General features: G+C 38.4%; 1 protein-coding gene across 7 annotated transcripts in view; it reads left to right on the top strand.

Moving 5' to 3' along the window:
* The window catches only part of PIGG (phosphatidylinositol glycan anchor biosynthesis class G), an 85678-nt gene that overhangs the window by 10644 nt on the left and 57342 nt on the right, over positions 1–17692 (top strand). For 5 of the 7 annotated variants that reach the window (XM_048290776.1, XM_048290774.1, XM_048290775.1 and 2 more), the window contains exons 6-8: positions 999–1211; positions 10226–10443; positions 12636–12917. In XM_048290776.1, coding sequence (XP_048146733.1) covers positions 999–1211; positions 10226–10443; positions 12636–12917 — 713 coding nt within the window. Of the gene's footprint in view, positions 1–998; positions 1212–10225; positions 10444–12635; positions 12918–17692 lie in introns of those variants that run through there. The other 2 variants (XM_048290781.1, XM_048290779.1) reach the window with 2 other exon arrangements.

Below are 17692 nucleotides of genomic sequence, written 5' to 3'. Positions count from 1 at the left end.
TTTTTAACCAGTTAAGAACTTGCCTTTAACGATAAAATCTGAAAACTGCTGACATACAGGCACTCATGCAAAGAGGCTTTACGGATTATAGATGCTATTCTGTACAAGTATGGGATTAATCGGAGCTAGATGAGAAATGAGGGAAATTTTAATGCTCTTAAAGGGAGCCTTGAGAGGAATAAAGACTATATAGAGTTCTTTCTATACAGTATTTAAGTCAAAACACTGAATGCCTGAAGTTACAAAGAGGATGAAATAACAGCATAATAGAAAAACACTGCTACCTAACTAGTTCAACAGGAAAAGTGTGTAGATTTCTGTGGGACTGACAGCTAATCCTGATAACTGCAGTAAGTTAATGGAATCCTACACAGGACGCTTTAAAAATCACTGGGTTTGCCTGCATGTAGCCGTGGATTTTGAGCCTCAGCTTTCTTTATCTGATCTCTGATTCTGTTTGCCTAGCAACCTGATATTAATTAAATCTTGAGTTGTTGTCATTATATTGAGAAGCTTCTAGAATGCTGTCAGCATTATTTTAGATTCTAATTCTTTATTCATACATTAAATTAGCCTACTGTAGTGCTTTCTATTATTTCTAATGTAAAAGTTATGAAACTCTCTTAGGATGTAGGCTGCAACTTGATAGTAAGGTGATCTTGTGGACCATCTGTTTCCTTACTTGTACTTGTTTAACATTTATGTTGTGTTTACAGTAGTTGTTAGCATTGAAGAGTCATGCTGGCTAAGAATTTAATAAATTTTGGATTTACAGCAGCAGAGGATAGCAGCTGAAAAAGATCAGTCAGCTCTCTGCAGACCACTTAAAACAGCTGATCTAACACCAATGAAATAATTTTGAAACTAATAAGGTACCAGCTGTCTCTGGAGAAATAGAATGGGCCTGTTACTGAAATACTTCTTTTCCTCTCTCTTTTTCTTTCTTGTTTTTTTTTGTTTTGTTTTGTTTGTTTGTTGTTTTTTGTTGTTGACTCTAGGTCCTCTGGCCCAACCTGAACATGTGCAGCAAACAGATTTAGCTAGCACACTGGCAATAGGTCTTGGTCTACCAATTTCAAGAAACAGTGTTGGGAACCTCATATTGCCGGTTGTTGGAGGCAAGACAATGAGAGAACAGCTACGTTTTGTGCACTTGAATGGGTTCCAGCTTAGCAGATTGCTGCAACAGAATACACTTGCATACGAAAAAGGTAAATTAGCTAAAAAAAAAAAAAGTTACAGATATACTAAAAGGAGATTGTTTATAAAACAGTTTGGACTTTTAAATTCAATAGTATGGCATTGCACTGCAAATTAGCTATTCTTTTGAGAGCAGTATTCAGAGCAATTGTACCGAATTCAATCTTTACTGCAACCTACTTTGATACACTGCTTCTGAATACAGGTCTTTTTAATGACTAGTAATATTCCTAGTAGGCAAAAGAACAAAAGTAATGATGGAGTAAGATTAAAGTAAAACTGCCGGTGTAGTTAAATCTCAGTGGTTTCATAACTGCTCTTTGTGAGGTGTCCTACATAGGGCACTGACTCTGAGCTATTTGGAGACTTAACACAATGGAGTGAATTTTCTAGTTTAAGTAAAAAGGTGCTTCAAGTAAGGCTGGGAGATAATTTAGGGTAAGTTATCTTTTTACTTTTTATGTATGAATTTACTTGGAGTGAGAACCTAGAGAACTGCTTATTAAAAACGCGTGTGTATATATGTATATCTGGAGGAAAGAATAAAAAACAAGTAGAAAAAATACACCAAACCTAGCAAAATGTGATATGTCATTAGGAAACGTGATACAAACTGCAGTATAAATAATGAAGTTAATATGATAATTTTGTGAAAAAAATTGAGTCGGGGGTGAAGGAGAATATTTTACCATTGACATTAGAAGATGTTGTTGTCTTAAAATGACTGTGAAGCTTGTCAATTGATTTATAATCTGTTGAATTATTAAAATAACTAGATGAGAATGCAGAGTTGTTTTACAGCTAGGAATAATTAAAGTGGATAGCAACATAAATTTAAGCAAGATGATTGCTGTAGGTCAAGAATCAATTATCTTTCAACATCACTGCTTCTAATCGTAATTAAACCTTGTCCAGGAATCTCAACAGAACAAATTCTGCTTGTTGCAGCAACATGCATATAGCAGGACCCATGTTCCATCTCTTCTCATATTTTTTTCTGCACAGATTTCCTCACTTAACCCGGTTGTGTCAAGTGAGGAAACTTGCCCTGTTGGGTGGTATAGGACTGTGTTGCCGAAAATGCCATCACAAAACTCCATCTGACAGTATTTCTGCAAACACTGATGAAACAGACTGAAGTTTCTGCCAGCTTCTGGTTTATATCTTCATTTTCATTTTATTTTTTGTCTGGGAGCAGCTTAATTTTTAACTTGTAGCTTTCGTCTGAGAAATGAAAGTTAAAATTCTGAGGATAAAAAGGTGAGAATTTTTTATGTAGCTTGCTTGTGACTGCAAACTTAATAGAGGTGCTGCTTTACTGAGATGAGGTTGAGAGGTAAAGCATCCACAGTGACTTTCTCTCCTTTTCTGAAAGTCTCAGTAACGTGGTGCAAGTCTAGGTCCAAGTCATGGTAGCTTTTTTTTCAGAGTCTTAATGTCAATTTCCCCTGTTTCTATAGTAGTACTGCAATCCTAGGGTATATCAGCATGTCCCGCAGCCATAGGGAGGAGGAGAGAAGATCCAGCAGGCAGGAATTGTGCAGCAAGATTGATTTATTTAATTATTTTACAAACTCCTTTATAGACTTTTTTCTTAATAGTCTAATTGGACAAAGGATCAGCCACCCCCTGGGGTGACTGGCGAAAATCCTAAAACATCCATTGTCAAAATATTTTTCTACTATACCATAAACAAGACTTCTCAAGGTTGCGGGTGTTTGGTTGTTTACATAACTCTGCTACCTCTTCTGTGAGAGAGAAAAGTCTCTCACGGACTTAGAAAATAGCAAGAAAATCCTTGCTAGCAGCATTTTTATATCTACACTGTAGACTTCTTGGAGGGGCCTTGTTTTTCTTGGAGTGCTCTAGATGTGCAAGACTATAGGTTAATGCTTTGGTCTGTGCATTTAAGATTGGCAGGGAAACAGTATGTTCTGTTTGTTTAGCGTTGTTTGCTTGATGTGGATACTTCAGGTTTAGAAATACTAAAGAAAATGTCACTAACTCAGTGACTAATATATGTAACTTAAGAGCATGCATGAATGGCCATTTATTTTGCATGGTTTTTAAGTGAAGATAAATGCCATCCCACTACTCCACTACAGGCACATACACATCTGACAGGATTCCCCTAGAAAGAGGTTACCTTGCAGAGGAGTCATTATATTCAGTAATCTGATTCATGTTCAAGAAGGTTGCCCTCTTTTTAAGAAAGGTAAAAAGGAGGATCCTGGGAACTGCTTAACCAGTCAGCCTCACCTCTTTGCTTGGTAACATCACAAAACAGATCTTCCTGGAAGATATATCAAAACACATGGAGGACAAAAAGGTTATTAGAGATGCCTGACACTACTTTGCCAAGGGCACATTGTGCCTGACTAATTTAGTGTCCTTCTGTGATGGAGTAAATCCATCAGTGGACAAAAGAAGATGTGTCATCTACTTAGACTTCTGTAAGGCCTTTGGTAAGGCCTCCCTCAACATTCCTGCTGCTGTTGTTAGAGTGATATGGTTTGACAAATGGACTCTAATGAATAAGAAATTGACTTCATGTCTGTAAAGTCAGTGGCATAATGTCTAATTGGAAACCAGTAATGAGTGGTGATCTGGTGAAAGATGTCTCCGTTAACAGTGCTGCAGATGAATGAGATAATCTTTAAAGCCACCTTCCAGCCTGAACAATTCTACAATTCTAAGATTGTGCATTGGGAATCTGAGGAGGGAAAATTGATCTTTATGTGAGAGAGTGGTGACAGGCATGGAGCTCTGCCTGTGAGTGGATGGTGAAATAGTTGAGAACTTCTGGCTTAGGATTGGTGCACAGACCAACAAGGGCAATATTGTTATGGGTGTCTAGTGCAGACAGTCCGATTGTAAGGGATTCGTAGATTTTCAGACAACTAGAGGAAGTCCTGTGTTCACCATCCATGGTTCTCATAGGGTGCTTCAGCCATCCTGTTGCATTTCAGGCTAGATAACTGGACAGTGAGATGGACTGAAAAGCTGCTCAGCTGCTGGGTTCATGTGAATGTGATCAGCAGCACAAAGTTGACCTGAAGGCTACTCATTTGTGATCAATACAGGGCTTGACTTGGGACAGAACTGTTGAACATCTTCATCAATGATCTGGGCGGTGGGACAAAGTGACCGGTCAGCAAGGGAAGGACACAATAGAAATCTTGGAGAAGTGCTTGATGCAGTAGGTGGGTCTGCTGCCTCTCAGAGGCACCTTGACAGGTGGAGGAATGGGGTGACAGGAAGCTCTTATGGTTCAGCAAAGGGAAATGGCAAATTCTGCACCTGGGAAGAAGTAATCCCAACATACCAGTGCAGATTGGATATTGACTGACTGGAAACAGCTTGCTGAAGAACCACCAAGGGGTGACTGAGACACCAAGTTGAGCATCAGGCAGCAGAGCACTGTCGTGACAGAATGGCAGTAACATCCAAGGTGGCATTAGGAGGACAGTCATCAGCAGGTCAATCCTTCCTCTTGTATCAGCTGTGGTGAGCCGACATGAGGAGTCTTGGGTCTGGTTCTGGGCTTCTCAGTACCATAATTTAGTGAATATAATGTAGTGAGTGCAGTGCATGGCCATGAAGGTGATAAAGGGATTGGAACATCTATCATACAAGGAGGGGCTGAGGGTGCAAGGACTGTTCAGCAGGGATCTTATCAATGTAGGTAATATGTGATGGGAGGGAATAAAAAAGAGGGAACTGGGGTCTAATTGGTGGTCCCCACAAAAAATTTAGAGGAAACATTTTTAGGTGAGGTTTGTCAAACACTAGAATGAGTTGGCAAGAGAGGTTGTGGAGACTTCATACCTGGAAACATTCAAGACCTGACTGGACACAGATCTGAGCAATCTTCTTTAGCTCACCCTGCTCAGAGCCTTTTGGTCTTTATTTGTAGAACATTTGAACATTCATCAGAGTTGTGCTGACAGCTCTTGGGCTATATCATTCCTGAATTCCACAGACAAGGTCTGCTGCCAGGTTTTTTGAGGGAAAGAAACCCCAGAAGATAGTCACTTGGACATCACTCATATTTGCTGGTGTAGTTTCAAGCTTTTCAATGCAGATTCTCAACTAGTAACAACTAGTGGATCATAACATTTCAGTTGAATGCTAAGAGAAATGCCTATGACTGGAACTTCAGTTTAAAGTGAAAGATATACTTGAAGTTACTTGCAAAGATAGCATAAGCCTTTTTTTAAAAAAAATATATATATTTTTTCAGCTCCTGAGGTCAAAACCAATAAGCTCTGCTGAAGGGGAAAACATGTCATTCCTGTCCAGTGTTGTAATTTACACACAGGGGTTAGAGCACCAGCTGTTGGGACCATGAGGAGGATGACTGAGTCAGTCATAGGAGGAAAAGATTCACCCATTGTGAGCTATAGCATAACATACACATTCATTTTTGGTGCAGTATTAGTTTCCTTCTTAACACAGTGAGATGAAGTCAGATGTCAGTTGAGTTGAATTGCAATCAGATGGGAAGGCAGCATGACCTTTACAAGCTGTTTCATAACGAAGCCGTAGAGTTCCCTGGATTCAGCTGCTCCAATGTTAAGAACAAACCATAACAGTACACAAAAATTTGTTTTCATCTTCAAGTGTCTGTTAATGAAGTGCAGAATGAAGGCAGGTCAGTAATTTTTTCCCCCCCACTGTTTGTTCATACAAACATGCGTTTTCAAACTAAGAGGTGTACAACATTTAATGGGACTTGGGCTTTGCTCTGTTGAGGTACAAAACAATCCTCCCAGTTAAACCTATCTTCAAGTAAATTAAATTTTACATGAGAAACTAGAAGCTTGACTAAGGGCTTTATTATTTTAAACATATCTTTTTGAAACATGCTAATGAATTATAATGTGAAGCATGAAGTTTTGATAGATGTGGATACATGCAGCTAAAGAAAAAGTCTGAAAAACGAGGATAAAAATAGCTGACAAAAATTAAGAAGCTGAAAGAAGAAGTATCTAAAAACACACTTTGGGGTTTCGAGCAAATTCATACCTCAGTGTGAGATAGGCAGCTCTAGGTATCTAGCAATGCTTCCCTCAAGTTCTGAACTTCTGAACATTGAACAATTGAATGTTTGGAATAGTTCAGTAGTAGCTGAATGGTAAACTAGGACTGTTTGTTTGGAAGACGTTTTAAAGTGGAATGAAGAGTCATGCTTGAGAGCAAGTTGGGTGTTGTTATTAAAATGAGTGCAAGCTTATCAATTTGGGACTGATCCTGAATTTGTATTAGATTGAAATAATTTGACTTTTACTGGGACGTTTATATATTGAAACTGGAGAAGTCACTTTTACATTATTCATTCTTTTCTTATAACTCTTTTTAAATGATTGCTGTCTGTGACTGTGGAACGAAGTGAAATTTTTGTCAAACAGATGATTGCAAAGCTTATCCATCTGCTTGTGATAAGGTGGTAGTGATGCTGAAGCACAAATTGCTAATGTAGTATTATGTAAGTAAAACATTTCCAGTGCTTTGGGAAATGTGCATCTGAGGAAGCTCGCTTTGGATTTTGCTTTAATTTTGACTTTTCTTATGAGTATCCCATGTGGGAGTGACTTGCCAATATTACCTGCCTGTTACCAAAATGCTTCTCCAACAACTTAGTGCCCATGACTCTTCTTATTTTATACTTCCTGCATATAAATGTGCCACTGAACCAATATTACTGGAGTTCTCAAATGAAATTTGGCAGCCATGGTCCTTTATTCCTGTCTGCAAGGTCTTTAAATCATTCACTCATGAGGGTTTGACTAGAAGTCATCTTTCATAACATGGACACAATAGTTTTGGTGAGCAGTTAGCGTGGCAAGCAGTAGATGAGAATGAAATAAAATTGCTAAAAAGAATGAAGAGGGAGACTAGTCAGAAGCATGAAAAGGGAGCAGAAGAGGAGAAGATGTGAAGGAAATTTATTTATGTTTCAAAATATAGCTTGAACTCATTTCAGTGTTCTGTATAATGAAAAAGTGTCATGTCAAATCTCAGTTTGATTAAAGCTCATTTTAGGTGATCCTTTATGGATGTCCTCAAACGTATGAATATTTAACTCTTATTTCAAATATACTGGAAGAGTCACTTTACAGGAAAGTTCAAAGAATTACAGGAAGGAAATTAAATCCTCTGTGTGCACTGGCAAATATCTTGATATACAAGTGTTTGCTGCTGGCTGTATTGTACTTTCTAGAGATCCCTGCAAGCCCCCTGCATAGCAGGATCAGCATGCCTAGAAGTCTTGGGAGAACAGAGTGGACATTCTGAGTTAAACATTGCCTTTTAAAATTCTCACTTGGAATTCAGTCCACAGTAGATGACAAAGTGTCTTTTATGATAAGAGACTTAGAAATAGTAAGCATGATTCCTTCATGGCTATACAAGAATTGTGAATAGAAATACTTCATTCATCTTCATTCACTTGAAATAAAATTTAAAACATTTCTGGATTTAATAATGTACTTTTGCTGAAAAGGCTTAACAAAAAATAAAGACTTTTTTCCAAGTAGGATGTACTGTTCATCTATGAGGAGTGAAAAAGAACTGTAACTGAAATCTTTGTGACACCAGTGTTATTTCAGTCATTGTTGTAACCTTTCTTGTCTGAAACTTTATAGCAAATGTTTCACCCTACTTTCAGCTAAGAAGGGAAGAGCTGCAAGTTATATAAAGATTTCCAAATTGACCTTTTGTACTTAAGTTATCATTACCTTTCAAGTCAAATTGCAGGGAAATAGCAAGTACTATTAGTGTGAAGTGAAATTAAACATTTATTTTTTGAAAAAAAGGCAGATAAATGTGAATATTCATTCATAGCATAATGTCCAGTGAGATGCAAGTTTCTGAAAGTTATGTTCTTGCTTTCCACGTGTTATATGGAAAACTTAATTTGTGTTGTGACCGCATACTGTATTCAATGACCAATATTTGAAAAGCAGAACCACAGATTAGATAAAGCAGAAATGGATCACTGCAGGTTATCTAGTCCAACCTCCCTGCTCAAGCAGGGTCCCCCACAGCACATTACTCAGGAATGTGTTCAGACAACTTTTGCATATTTTGAGAGAAGGATTCTGTACCCTCTCCATACAACTGGTTCCAGTGCTTGGCCACCCACAGAGTAAATAAGTTCTTCCTCAGGTTTAGGTAAAACTTCCTGTGTTCCACTTTCTGCCTGTTGCCTCTTGTCAACGGGCAGACAGCTGCCTGTTGCTGGGCACCATTGGGAAGAGCCTGGCTCTATCCTCTTGACACCCTCCCTTCAGATACTGACAGACATTGATGAGATCCCCTCTCAGCCATCTCTTCTCGAGGCTGAGCAGGCCCGGGTCCCTCAGCCTTTCCTCGTAAGAGAGATGCTTCAGTCCCCTAATCATCTTTGTTGCCCTCTGCTGGCCCTGCTCCAGTGCATCACTAGATTATGATTTTTTGCCTTTTTTTAAATATACCTTTTATATATCCTCAGTGCTTTTAGCATGCATACTTGTAATTCCTTCAGTCCAATAACTTAGCATAGTCCTAATATTCTCTTAAGCCAGGAGACCAGACATCCTGGAGGGCTCGTGGTTGGAGGCCAGAAAGTCTTATGCTATCCTGAGAAACCAAGGTCTTCTCTAGAACACATCCTGTAAACTAAAATAGGCCCATCCAGGGGGGAATTCCTTGGGATGAGGGGGTATCACACTATTCATTTAAGCTTCTCATTGGGGAATCTTTGATAGATATGCTAATTTGCAAGGTCTATAAATTGTATATGCGATCTAGCATGTGGGTGCATTTCGGCACATTCCACCATGGCAAAGTGGTGCACCTTAAGGATCCTTATTAAATACCAAGGTAAAAACCCCTTTTTCCATTAACTGTGTCTGGCTCTTAATTTTAAGACCAGGGAAAGGCAACACCAGGAGCTCCATGTCTCTCTTGTACTGAGGAGCCCAGACCTGGACACAGCACTTGGGATGTGCCTCACCAGGGTTGAGTAGAGGGTCATGATCAGCTCACTCAGCCTCCTGGCAATGCTATTCCTAGTGTACCCTAGGATCCCATCGGCCTTCTTGGCCCCCAGGACAGATTGCTGGCTCACGGACAGCATGTTGTCCACCAGGACCCCCAGGTCCTTCTCCCCAGAGCTGCTTTCCAGCAGGTCAGCCCCCAGCCTGTGCTGGTGCCTGGGGTTTTTTCTCCTCAGGTGCAGGACCCTGCACTTGCCTTTGTTGAATTTCAGATGGTTCTTGCCGTCCTGTCCCTCCAGCCTGTCCAGTCCTTCTGAAGGGCTGCCCAGCCCTCTGGCATATTGGCCACTCCTCCCAGCTTTGTGTCATTGGGGAGCTTGCTGAGGAGGCCTCTGTTCCTTCATCCAAGTCATTGGTGAATAAATTGAACTACAGTGTACTCAGTGTTGACCCTTAGGGGACACTGCTACTAACAGGCCTCCAACTAGATAGATCTTACTTACACTGCTTATTAAAACCCTCTGAGCTCTGCCATTCATTCAGTTCTCAGTCCACCTCACCATCTGCTCATCCAGCCCTCACTACCAAGTGATGCAATGCATGTGTTGTCTCTGGTGTTTTCCCTAGACATCAGCTATTTGATAATTTCCCACTTAGCTTACACAATGTGTTCTGGATAATGAGTAGTTCCAGTGGAAAACATTGCTTCCTTTTTTTCCCCTCCCCCCATAGTATCTGAAGCATTTGAATTGCTTGTACTGGAAACCCTCTGTAAAAAAGAATGGTTATTTTAATAAGTTCGTCAATTGTTAGAGGTCTTGACCGTTTATTAGATTAGAATTAATTGCTTTTATTCCAAGTAAGTGGTATTGCTGCAGGAAGATAGTGTAATTTTGTACCTGTGAAAAAAGTTTCAACTGCCATAGCAATTATATATTTTTATACGCTATACAAGCAAATATAAAAATACGATCACATTTCCGAGTAATCTTTCTCTGTTCATGGATCCTCTTGCTTCTTTTCTTTTCTCCCCTTCTCTTCAGATCCTGGATATGAACATTTTAAGATAGCAGAAAAATCCCATGGTAATTGGATCAAACTGTATTTAGAGGGGAATAATTCAGAAATACTCTTAAATCTTGGCAAGAAGGTCCTGAAGCAATACTTGGAGGCTCTCAAGACTTTGAGTTCTTCATTAAGCAAACAAGTGGCACAATATGACATGTATTCGATGATGGTGGGGACTGTGATCATTATGGAGGTATGAAAATAGATCTTCCTGTGAAAAAGTTAAGTGCACAAAAGTAAAAGTATCTTGATTTCGGATATGTAATGTATACACTTACTGGTCTTTAAAATTACTGCGTATGGATTTTTAGGGTTGACTGACATTCTGCTTGGATGAGATTAATACTCTTTTAAAAGTAAAATCTGGCCTTTAAAATGATTCAGGAGTGCTTTTGATACGAATTACTTAAGTTTTAGTGTAGGTAGTTACAGTCGATATGCAGATGTGCTACAACTTAAATTACTCCCATATCAGTTAGTCTTCTATTTTTGAATAGCTTTATTGCATTAGGAAAAAAAAAAAGGTCTGGCAAATAAATTCCTGGCTGTTCCTCTTTATCTAACATTGAGAATAGCTGCTTCAAACAGGCAATACCTTATATGGAAAACTTTCACCGTTCCAGGAATTGTTCTTTGTACTGATAGATTTAGAGCCCTGAAATAAATGCTTGCTTTAGGGTCACCTCTTCATATCTCCTGTAGTTACAAGGATAAGAGGATCTCTCCAGCTGATGTTTTGGGCAAAACTCAAGCGCTGGAAATAGTCTCAAAAGCTTGGAAATATTAATGCTTTGAGAACTTTCAGAAGGGATGCCGTGATACCATGTCTGGACTCTGAAGTGCCAAAGTTTGTACTGACCTTTTAGATTACAGGATTGCCAGCTTTTCTAACACTGTTCTCTAGAATGGAAGTACCTACCAGAAGCTTAACTAAGTCCTTGAATGTGTGTAGTTCTGTACAAGACTCTACGTGCTATAGCTCTGTTCCTGTTCTGGGCTTAGAACTAATAACAAAGTGTGAGCAGCCAGCTGATATTTGAGTCTCCTTTGTCCTAGCAGGGCTCTGAGCCTTGTCTCCCATGCACTGGTCTCTGCATGCAGAGTGCTTCTGAAATGGCTTTCTGGTAGACTGCTCAGTGGGGTTTGTCACTCTGCTGATCGCTTCACCGGAATGAGTTCCACGGTGCCCTTGGGGAGATGAGACAGTGGGTTCTGTTCCTGCTCCAGAGCTGAAAGATCTGGAGGTGGATGAAGTTCGGCGCAAAGCTGAAGGTGCTTATCATTCTTCAGTCCTTTGTTTTCAGAACCTGTGCATTCAAGGTGTTTACAGTTACTTTAGACCTGAAGCACTGGATTTCTTTTTTTTCTGGAATGCAGTTGTAGATGGTTATATATAGCCATCTACATATATAGCCTTGAAATAATTTCTAGAAAACAAATCTTAGGTGTTATATGCAATCAGCCTTCATTTAAGAAATGCAGCCACTAATCACAGAAATTTCTATTGAGAAGTGTATGCTCAGCATCACTGTAAGACTCCAGCAAAATGGCTGGGGTTTTTTCTTTTCTCCAGTGCAATACTCAGGAAACTGCCTTGCTTTCTAAAATGTTTTGTCTTAATATCGATTTTCCACCTTCACTCAATAAGTAAGTGTACACATGTCACTTCAAACTATGCTATGCTATAAATGCCAATTATCCTGTATTTTACATGAGGACAATACCTCTGGGATATGAACTGATAACACTGCTTTTGCTCAAAAGACCTAAATTTAGTCTGGTAGATATCTACAGTTTGAGCGTTTTCCTGCCATGAGTGCTGTCTTAGTTTTAATTTTAAGTGCTGGGCTGAAATATAAGACTTAAGCCAGTATGATACTCAAAACTGCATATTTTCATAGTTAAATGAAATACAAAGTAGAATATAAAGAAGCAGCAGACTACTGCAAAGCATTTGACTTCTTTTGGTCTGCTTTACTATGTCTCACTGTAGTGTGAGGAAAATTTTAGGCATAGGTCATTGCAAGTGACAGTGAAAGATTACAGGTCGGCAGTGGTCTGATACAGTTGTTTTTATTTTGATTTGTTTTAATCTTGCCCTAGCACAAGCTGATGAGGTCCGTCTAGTCCTAGTTCCATCTCTGCAGCTTGCAAAGCATTTTAGCATGTGGCTGAGCTTTCCCATTTTTTTGTAAAGGTTTGTATACAAGTAGCAGAAAGTTTCATTGTATTGTTCATCTCTGTTGCAGCACTTACATAAGAGGAAGATTGGAGTTCTGCTTGGTCTATGTGAGACATGGATGACAACAGCATGATTTTTTTGTGTGAATTCTTACTGTATGTTTTAGCTAACTCCAATTTATTAATCCTCTGTTTTTTTCCTAGGTTCTGCTACTGCTTTTGCTCAGTGTTCCTAAAGCCCTGAGCAAGCGGGCAGAATTTGAAGTGCCCCTCTCCCCTCCGCTATTCTCTCTGCTGTTTTACTTGATGTGTCTGCTGCTGTGTGCTGTTCATGTCATTGTATGCACATCAGCAGAAAGTTTGTGCTATTTCTGCAGTATGTCCTGGTTAACAGCAGTTGGAGTGATGATGCTGATTTCTGCGCTCATGTGTGGTATTTTATCTGCTATTGCAAAGATCTTTGAGAATTCCAGACCTCCACCAAAGGTAAGAGCATGCATTAATTAGGGTTAAATAGGTTTTGTTTTTCATGGTATACTGTCAGTTAAAATTTTGTTTTCTCTGGGTATGCTTAAAGAAATTCTTGTTTGTAAAGTAGTTAGAATAGTGTAAAACTGTAATTGAAATGGGCTGCTTTCACTGTGGCATGATGCCTACTGATGAAGATCTAAGAAGTGCTTATTTTGACATAATTGAAGGAATGTTTTAAATACTGTACAATATTTTTCAGTTGACTTTGTGAGATTGGAAACAGTTATGCTGTGTACAAATCCTATGCTGTTACACAGTTACATTTCACAATTGTAATTAAAGCAAGATGTATAGTACTTTACAGCAATATGCACAAAGTACAGTGATGATCTGTCCTTTCCCATATTCAACAGACAGTAATGCTCTAAAAAGAATTTGTTCTGCCAGTATACCTTTTCTTATATTGGTATTATTAATGCTTGGGGTTTTTTTTTTTAATAGTTTTGAAAATGCAACAGCGGGAGCTAATTTGATCTGTCTTTTCTACTTTTTAAGTTTAAGAAATAGAGTTTGTTAAAACCTTTGGCATTGTCAAAGCGTTCTCAGTGCAAGGAGTTACCTTCTGTAAGTTACTTGATGAGTTTTATTGTTATGTTGAATAGAATACAGGTAATTCCAAGGAAATAGAATTTGCAATGTCCTTTCTTCCACTGTGAATGTTAGTGTGCCAAGAGCTGTCAGTCACACCATAAAATAAGCTTCTAGCTGTTTTTTCTACTGCTTGTTAGTCATAGTTTTCAAAGGTCTCTGATGTTCAATAGCTTCACTGCTCATAGTACTCCGTTGGATGGTGCAGCCTCTGTGTAGTACAGTCCTTCATCAACCTGTGTTTCTTAGAATCATGCTTGGGGGTTTAGTACCTTTTTTTAAAATGTGTGACAAAGTATGGCAAGTACATTGCTTTAATGATATGATGACATATTCCATCAGGATAAAAAGCAAACTTTCTGACTGGAAGAAACATTTAGAAACAGCTGTATTTCTTACAGTTCAGAAAATTCAGTATTCCTGAGTAAAGATTAATTTTTCACTCTGTGCAGATATGTGCTGTAATTTCTGAGTGTAGATTTAAATCTAAATTCTTAAAAGTAAGGTTGCTAATATTTTTTATCCAGACTATACCAGATTATAATTTTGTTTCTGTAATTTCTGATTCTTTTTCTTAGAAAAAGAAGACGAATACAGCCTTGAAATAATAATTAATGTCCCAGTGTATTCTGTAGAGATCTCACATGTACTTGGTGTGCAATGACAAACAAACACAACTAAGAAAGATAAACTTGTTTTTCATTGTGTTACCAGTTTTTCTAATTTTAGTAAACAGTAAAAATCTAGCTATGTTGAGTTTTGTAGACCTGCATAAAATTTACATACATTCCACTTCAAAAGCATGGAGAGCAATGACAACAGATTTCTTCTCCAGGTGGATAGTCTCAAAGAATCACAGAATGTTAGAATGGTCTGGATTGGAAGAGACCTGAAAGATTCTCCGCTTCCAGATCCCTTCCATGGGCAGGCACACCTTCTACTGGACCAGGTTGCTCAGACCTCTGTGTAGCCTGACCTTGAACACTTCCAGGGATGGGGCATCCACAGCTTCTCTGGGCAACCTGTTGTAGTGTCTCACCACACTGAGATAATCTGCTTCAAGTTGATAATACACAAATGAGATTTTCAGCAACATTTTCCAGATTTGTATGTGTGTTTGTTTTTTCAGGGCTGGGGCAGATAGAAATAAAAAATACTGGATTCTCCATCCCCGGTTGGTCCGTGATCATATTCCTGTCTGAGATATATCTGAAAATGTGGGAAGCTTAAGTATGTCTTATGAAGTATAGGCAATAGTAATTCTGATTGAGGCAGACATGACTTTGTATTCAGACCTGTAGAAACACATTTTTGTCATCCTGTCTTCACTCCTATTCCATAGGTGACTGAATTTCTGAATGTATGTCTCATCTCATCAGTCAGGGAGGCTTTGCTGTCTCTGTTCAAGTTCCAAAGAAAGCTTGAAATATTTCGTAGGTTTAGTTACTATGTAACTTAATTCCAGACATGTATAAAAGCAGTGTCTTGGTTCTCATTAATATTTTTACCAGTCTCAGGGCTGCTGTAGAATGTTATGGTGGGGTTGTTTTGGGTCACTGTTTAGACAGAAACGGAGTCTGGAGAAGGTGAAAGGAGCTGTGTATAAATCTGGTGCTGCTCGTAATGCAAATGTGTTCCAAACATTCATCTCTGCCTTTCATCACCTTTCCAGTAGAATGCCTAGATTTTGGGGGAGAAACAGATTGTTTTTATATGCTGTGTGTTGATCTCGAAGGGCCTGCGGTGTGAGTTATGAGTATCACTTATGCTAAAATATCTTTGAATCTAAGTGTTTTGTGACCTGTACACCTCCACATTGTGAATCTGTGTGTGGGGTTGACTTCTAAAAGAATTCTGAAGCCCTGGTCTTCTAATGGTGGGAGTAGAATCCTGAATCGTGGTCTTTCTGGTTAAAAAAAAAAAGCCTAAAAAGCCTTTTCTAAGCTGAAGCTCTACGATAAAATGTAGGTATTTTAAAAGTAATTAAGATAAGCTCTCCTGTTAATGGCTTCAGAGCTTTCTTCCTTCAAATTGTTTCCGTTCACATCTAGAGATTTCTCTGAAGTGCTTCTCATTTGTAATGCTTTTTTTTCCCCACTGTGGCTGAATATAGAAACTGATTACCAAGTTCATGAATTTTCTGAAGACCAGTGCAGGCAGTGTTAGCATCTGCTTCCTGACTGTTATTTATAGATTCTGATTGCTATGTTTCTAGCAGCACCAGTCCCTTCTTTTAATGATACTTCAGGCTTTAAATAGTTTTGCAGCCCTTTATGAATTCCAGAAAATGTTAAAAATTTTAACTTCTTGTTCATAGTTTCAGTGTAATTGCTTGGTAGTTGATTGAAGTGTGTTATTTACTACTACTAGTTGTGGTTTTTTTCCCCCCATTTCTGATAGAAATAAAAACGAACTTTTTTTTTGAAACTAGAACACAAAAGTTAAGGCTTATCAAGTAGAGGTCTTGAGAATTTTCATTATGCAGAATTTTAGTGGGTTTTTATTACATCTACAAAATGTCCTTCTTTCTGTTTATTTTAAAGCACCTGTTCATTTAACAGTATTTTTGGTTTTCCTCCTTTATTTGATATTCTTGATGAGTTGAACAATGTTACATTTTTATGCAATTGCACCTAAAATATTTTTGGCATTTTTTGACTTGGGGAGAAGAAAGCTGATTGGGTGGTGTCTTTACCAGATAGCTTTCAAAAATGATCCCAAACTACTGTGAAAATGTAGGAGCATCTGTGATCTGTAGTACTTTGTCATGGAAAAGTTACCGTCATGGAGAATCAAGACTGGGTTCTGGGAGCTCAAGTATCAGAAGGGAACATACTGATAAGTGTTTAAATTGTGAGCATGAAAAACAGAATGTTTCTCACCTGAAATGTAGTTGCAGAATTTCTCAGGCATTGACTGTGGATGGTTAACCAAAAAAAAAACCCCTGATAACTGGAATAAGACTCAGAACATAGACTACAGGAGGTCTTATTTCAAAGTGAAGAAGTTTCAAAATTTAATGGTCAAAGGTGCATATATTCCATCATTTATGTACTGGCACTTCTGCAAGCTAGCAAGGTATGTTCAAAGATAGGGCAGAGAGGTCAGTTTCTGTATTGCTTGAATACTAGTGCTACCAGTTGTTGAAGCTGCCTTAGTTTGGGAGATGATATGCTTACATCATTTGCAGCCTGGGATTTAAAAATTTCTAAACAAAAGATTCTGTATTGTTTGCCAAGATATCAAACAAGCTGAGAGTCATACAGGTTTTTTAGTATCTGGAGTGTCTGCTGAGTTCGTGAGGGTTGGACATGTTCAGCAGCTGGGAAAACAGAGCTGTGAGTATCAGAGTAAGACCTACGTTTCAGTGCCTTTAAACCAAATCTAAAAACTAGGTACAATCTAAGTAATCTAAGGTCAGACTGTATATGACACCATACTCATGGCATTCCTAATAAGGCGCAGTTCATATATAAGGGATTAGACATAAATTTAGAAAACTTTGATGGAGGTATTTCCAGAATTTCTTAAGATTATCAAGTCTCAGGAGATTATAATAGCATCATAATTTTTAATTTTGTGTAGTGATTTAACTCTGATCTGAAATGTGGTTTATCAGTAAATGTCATTCAATTTTAATCCTTTGATGTGAATGTAAGAGTCATTTTTTTTCTCTTTTCACTGAAGTTGTAAGAGACAAGCAGGCAAGAAATACGGATTTCTAATCCTGGGACATTTCACATTAGTGCCATCATTTTAATGAGGTTTTTGTATGTTCCCTATTGATAATGCATCACTTCTTCAGTTTTCATATCAGTTGCTGACAGCAACCAGGTACAAGATACCAATCCTTCTATAGATTTTATGTTTTGTCTTACAAAGAAGACAAATTATATCACAGACTTGTTCATTCTTATTTATTTAGGATCTCAGATTCCTTTGTCTCTGCAAGCAGATGGTGCTTACATGCTCATTTATTTAGTTAGCCAAGATCTTTAAGGTCAGCATGGTAGAATTATTGGAATTTAAACTTGCTGAAGATCAGTCATGTACTGTTCTTGTCTCAGCTTTGTGAATTTCATGCTCTTTGGTCTTTGCACAGACAACCTTGTCCTTTTGTTCCAAATACCAGCTTATGGTAT

This window comes from Corvus hawaiiensis, chromosome Z, assembly GCF_020740725.1.
Source record: "Corvus hawaiiensis isolate bCorHaw1 chromosome Z, bCorHaw1.pri.cur, whole genome shotgun sequence".
In the NCBI taxonomy this organism is placed as follows: domain Eukaryota; kingdom Metazoa; phylum Chordata; class Aves; order Passeriformes; family Corvidae; genus Corvus; species Corvus hawaiiensis.
The sequence above is the reverse complement of the archived record's forward strand: the minus strand, read 5'-3'. Positions and strand labels throughout refer to the sequence as shown.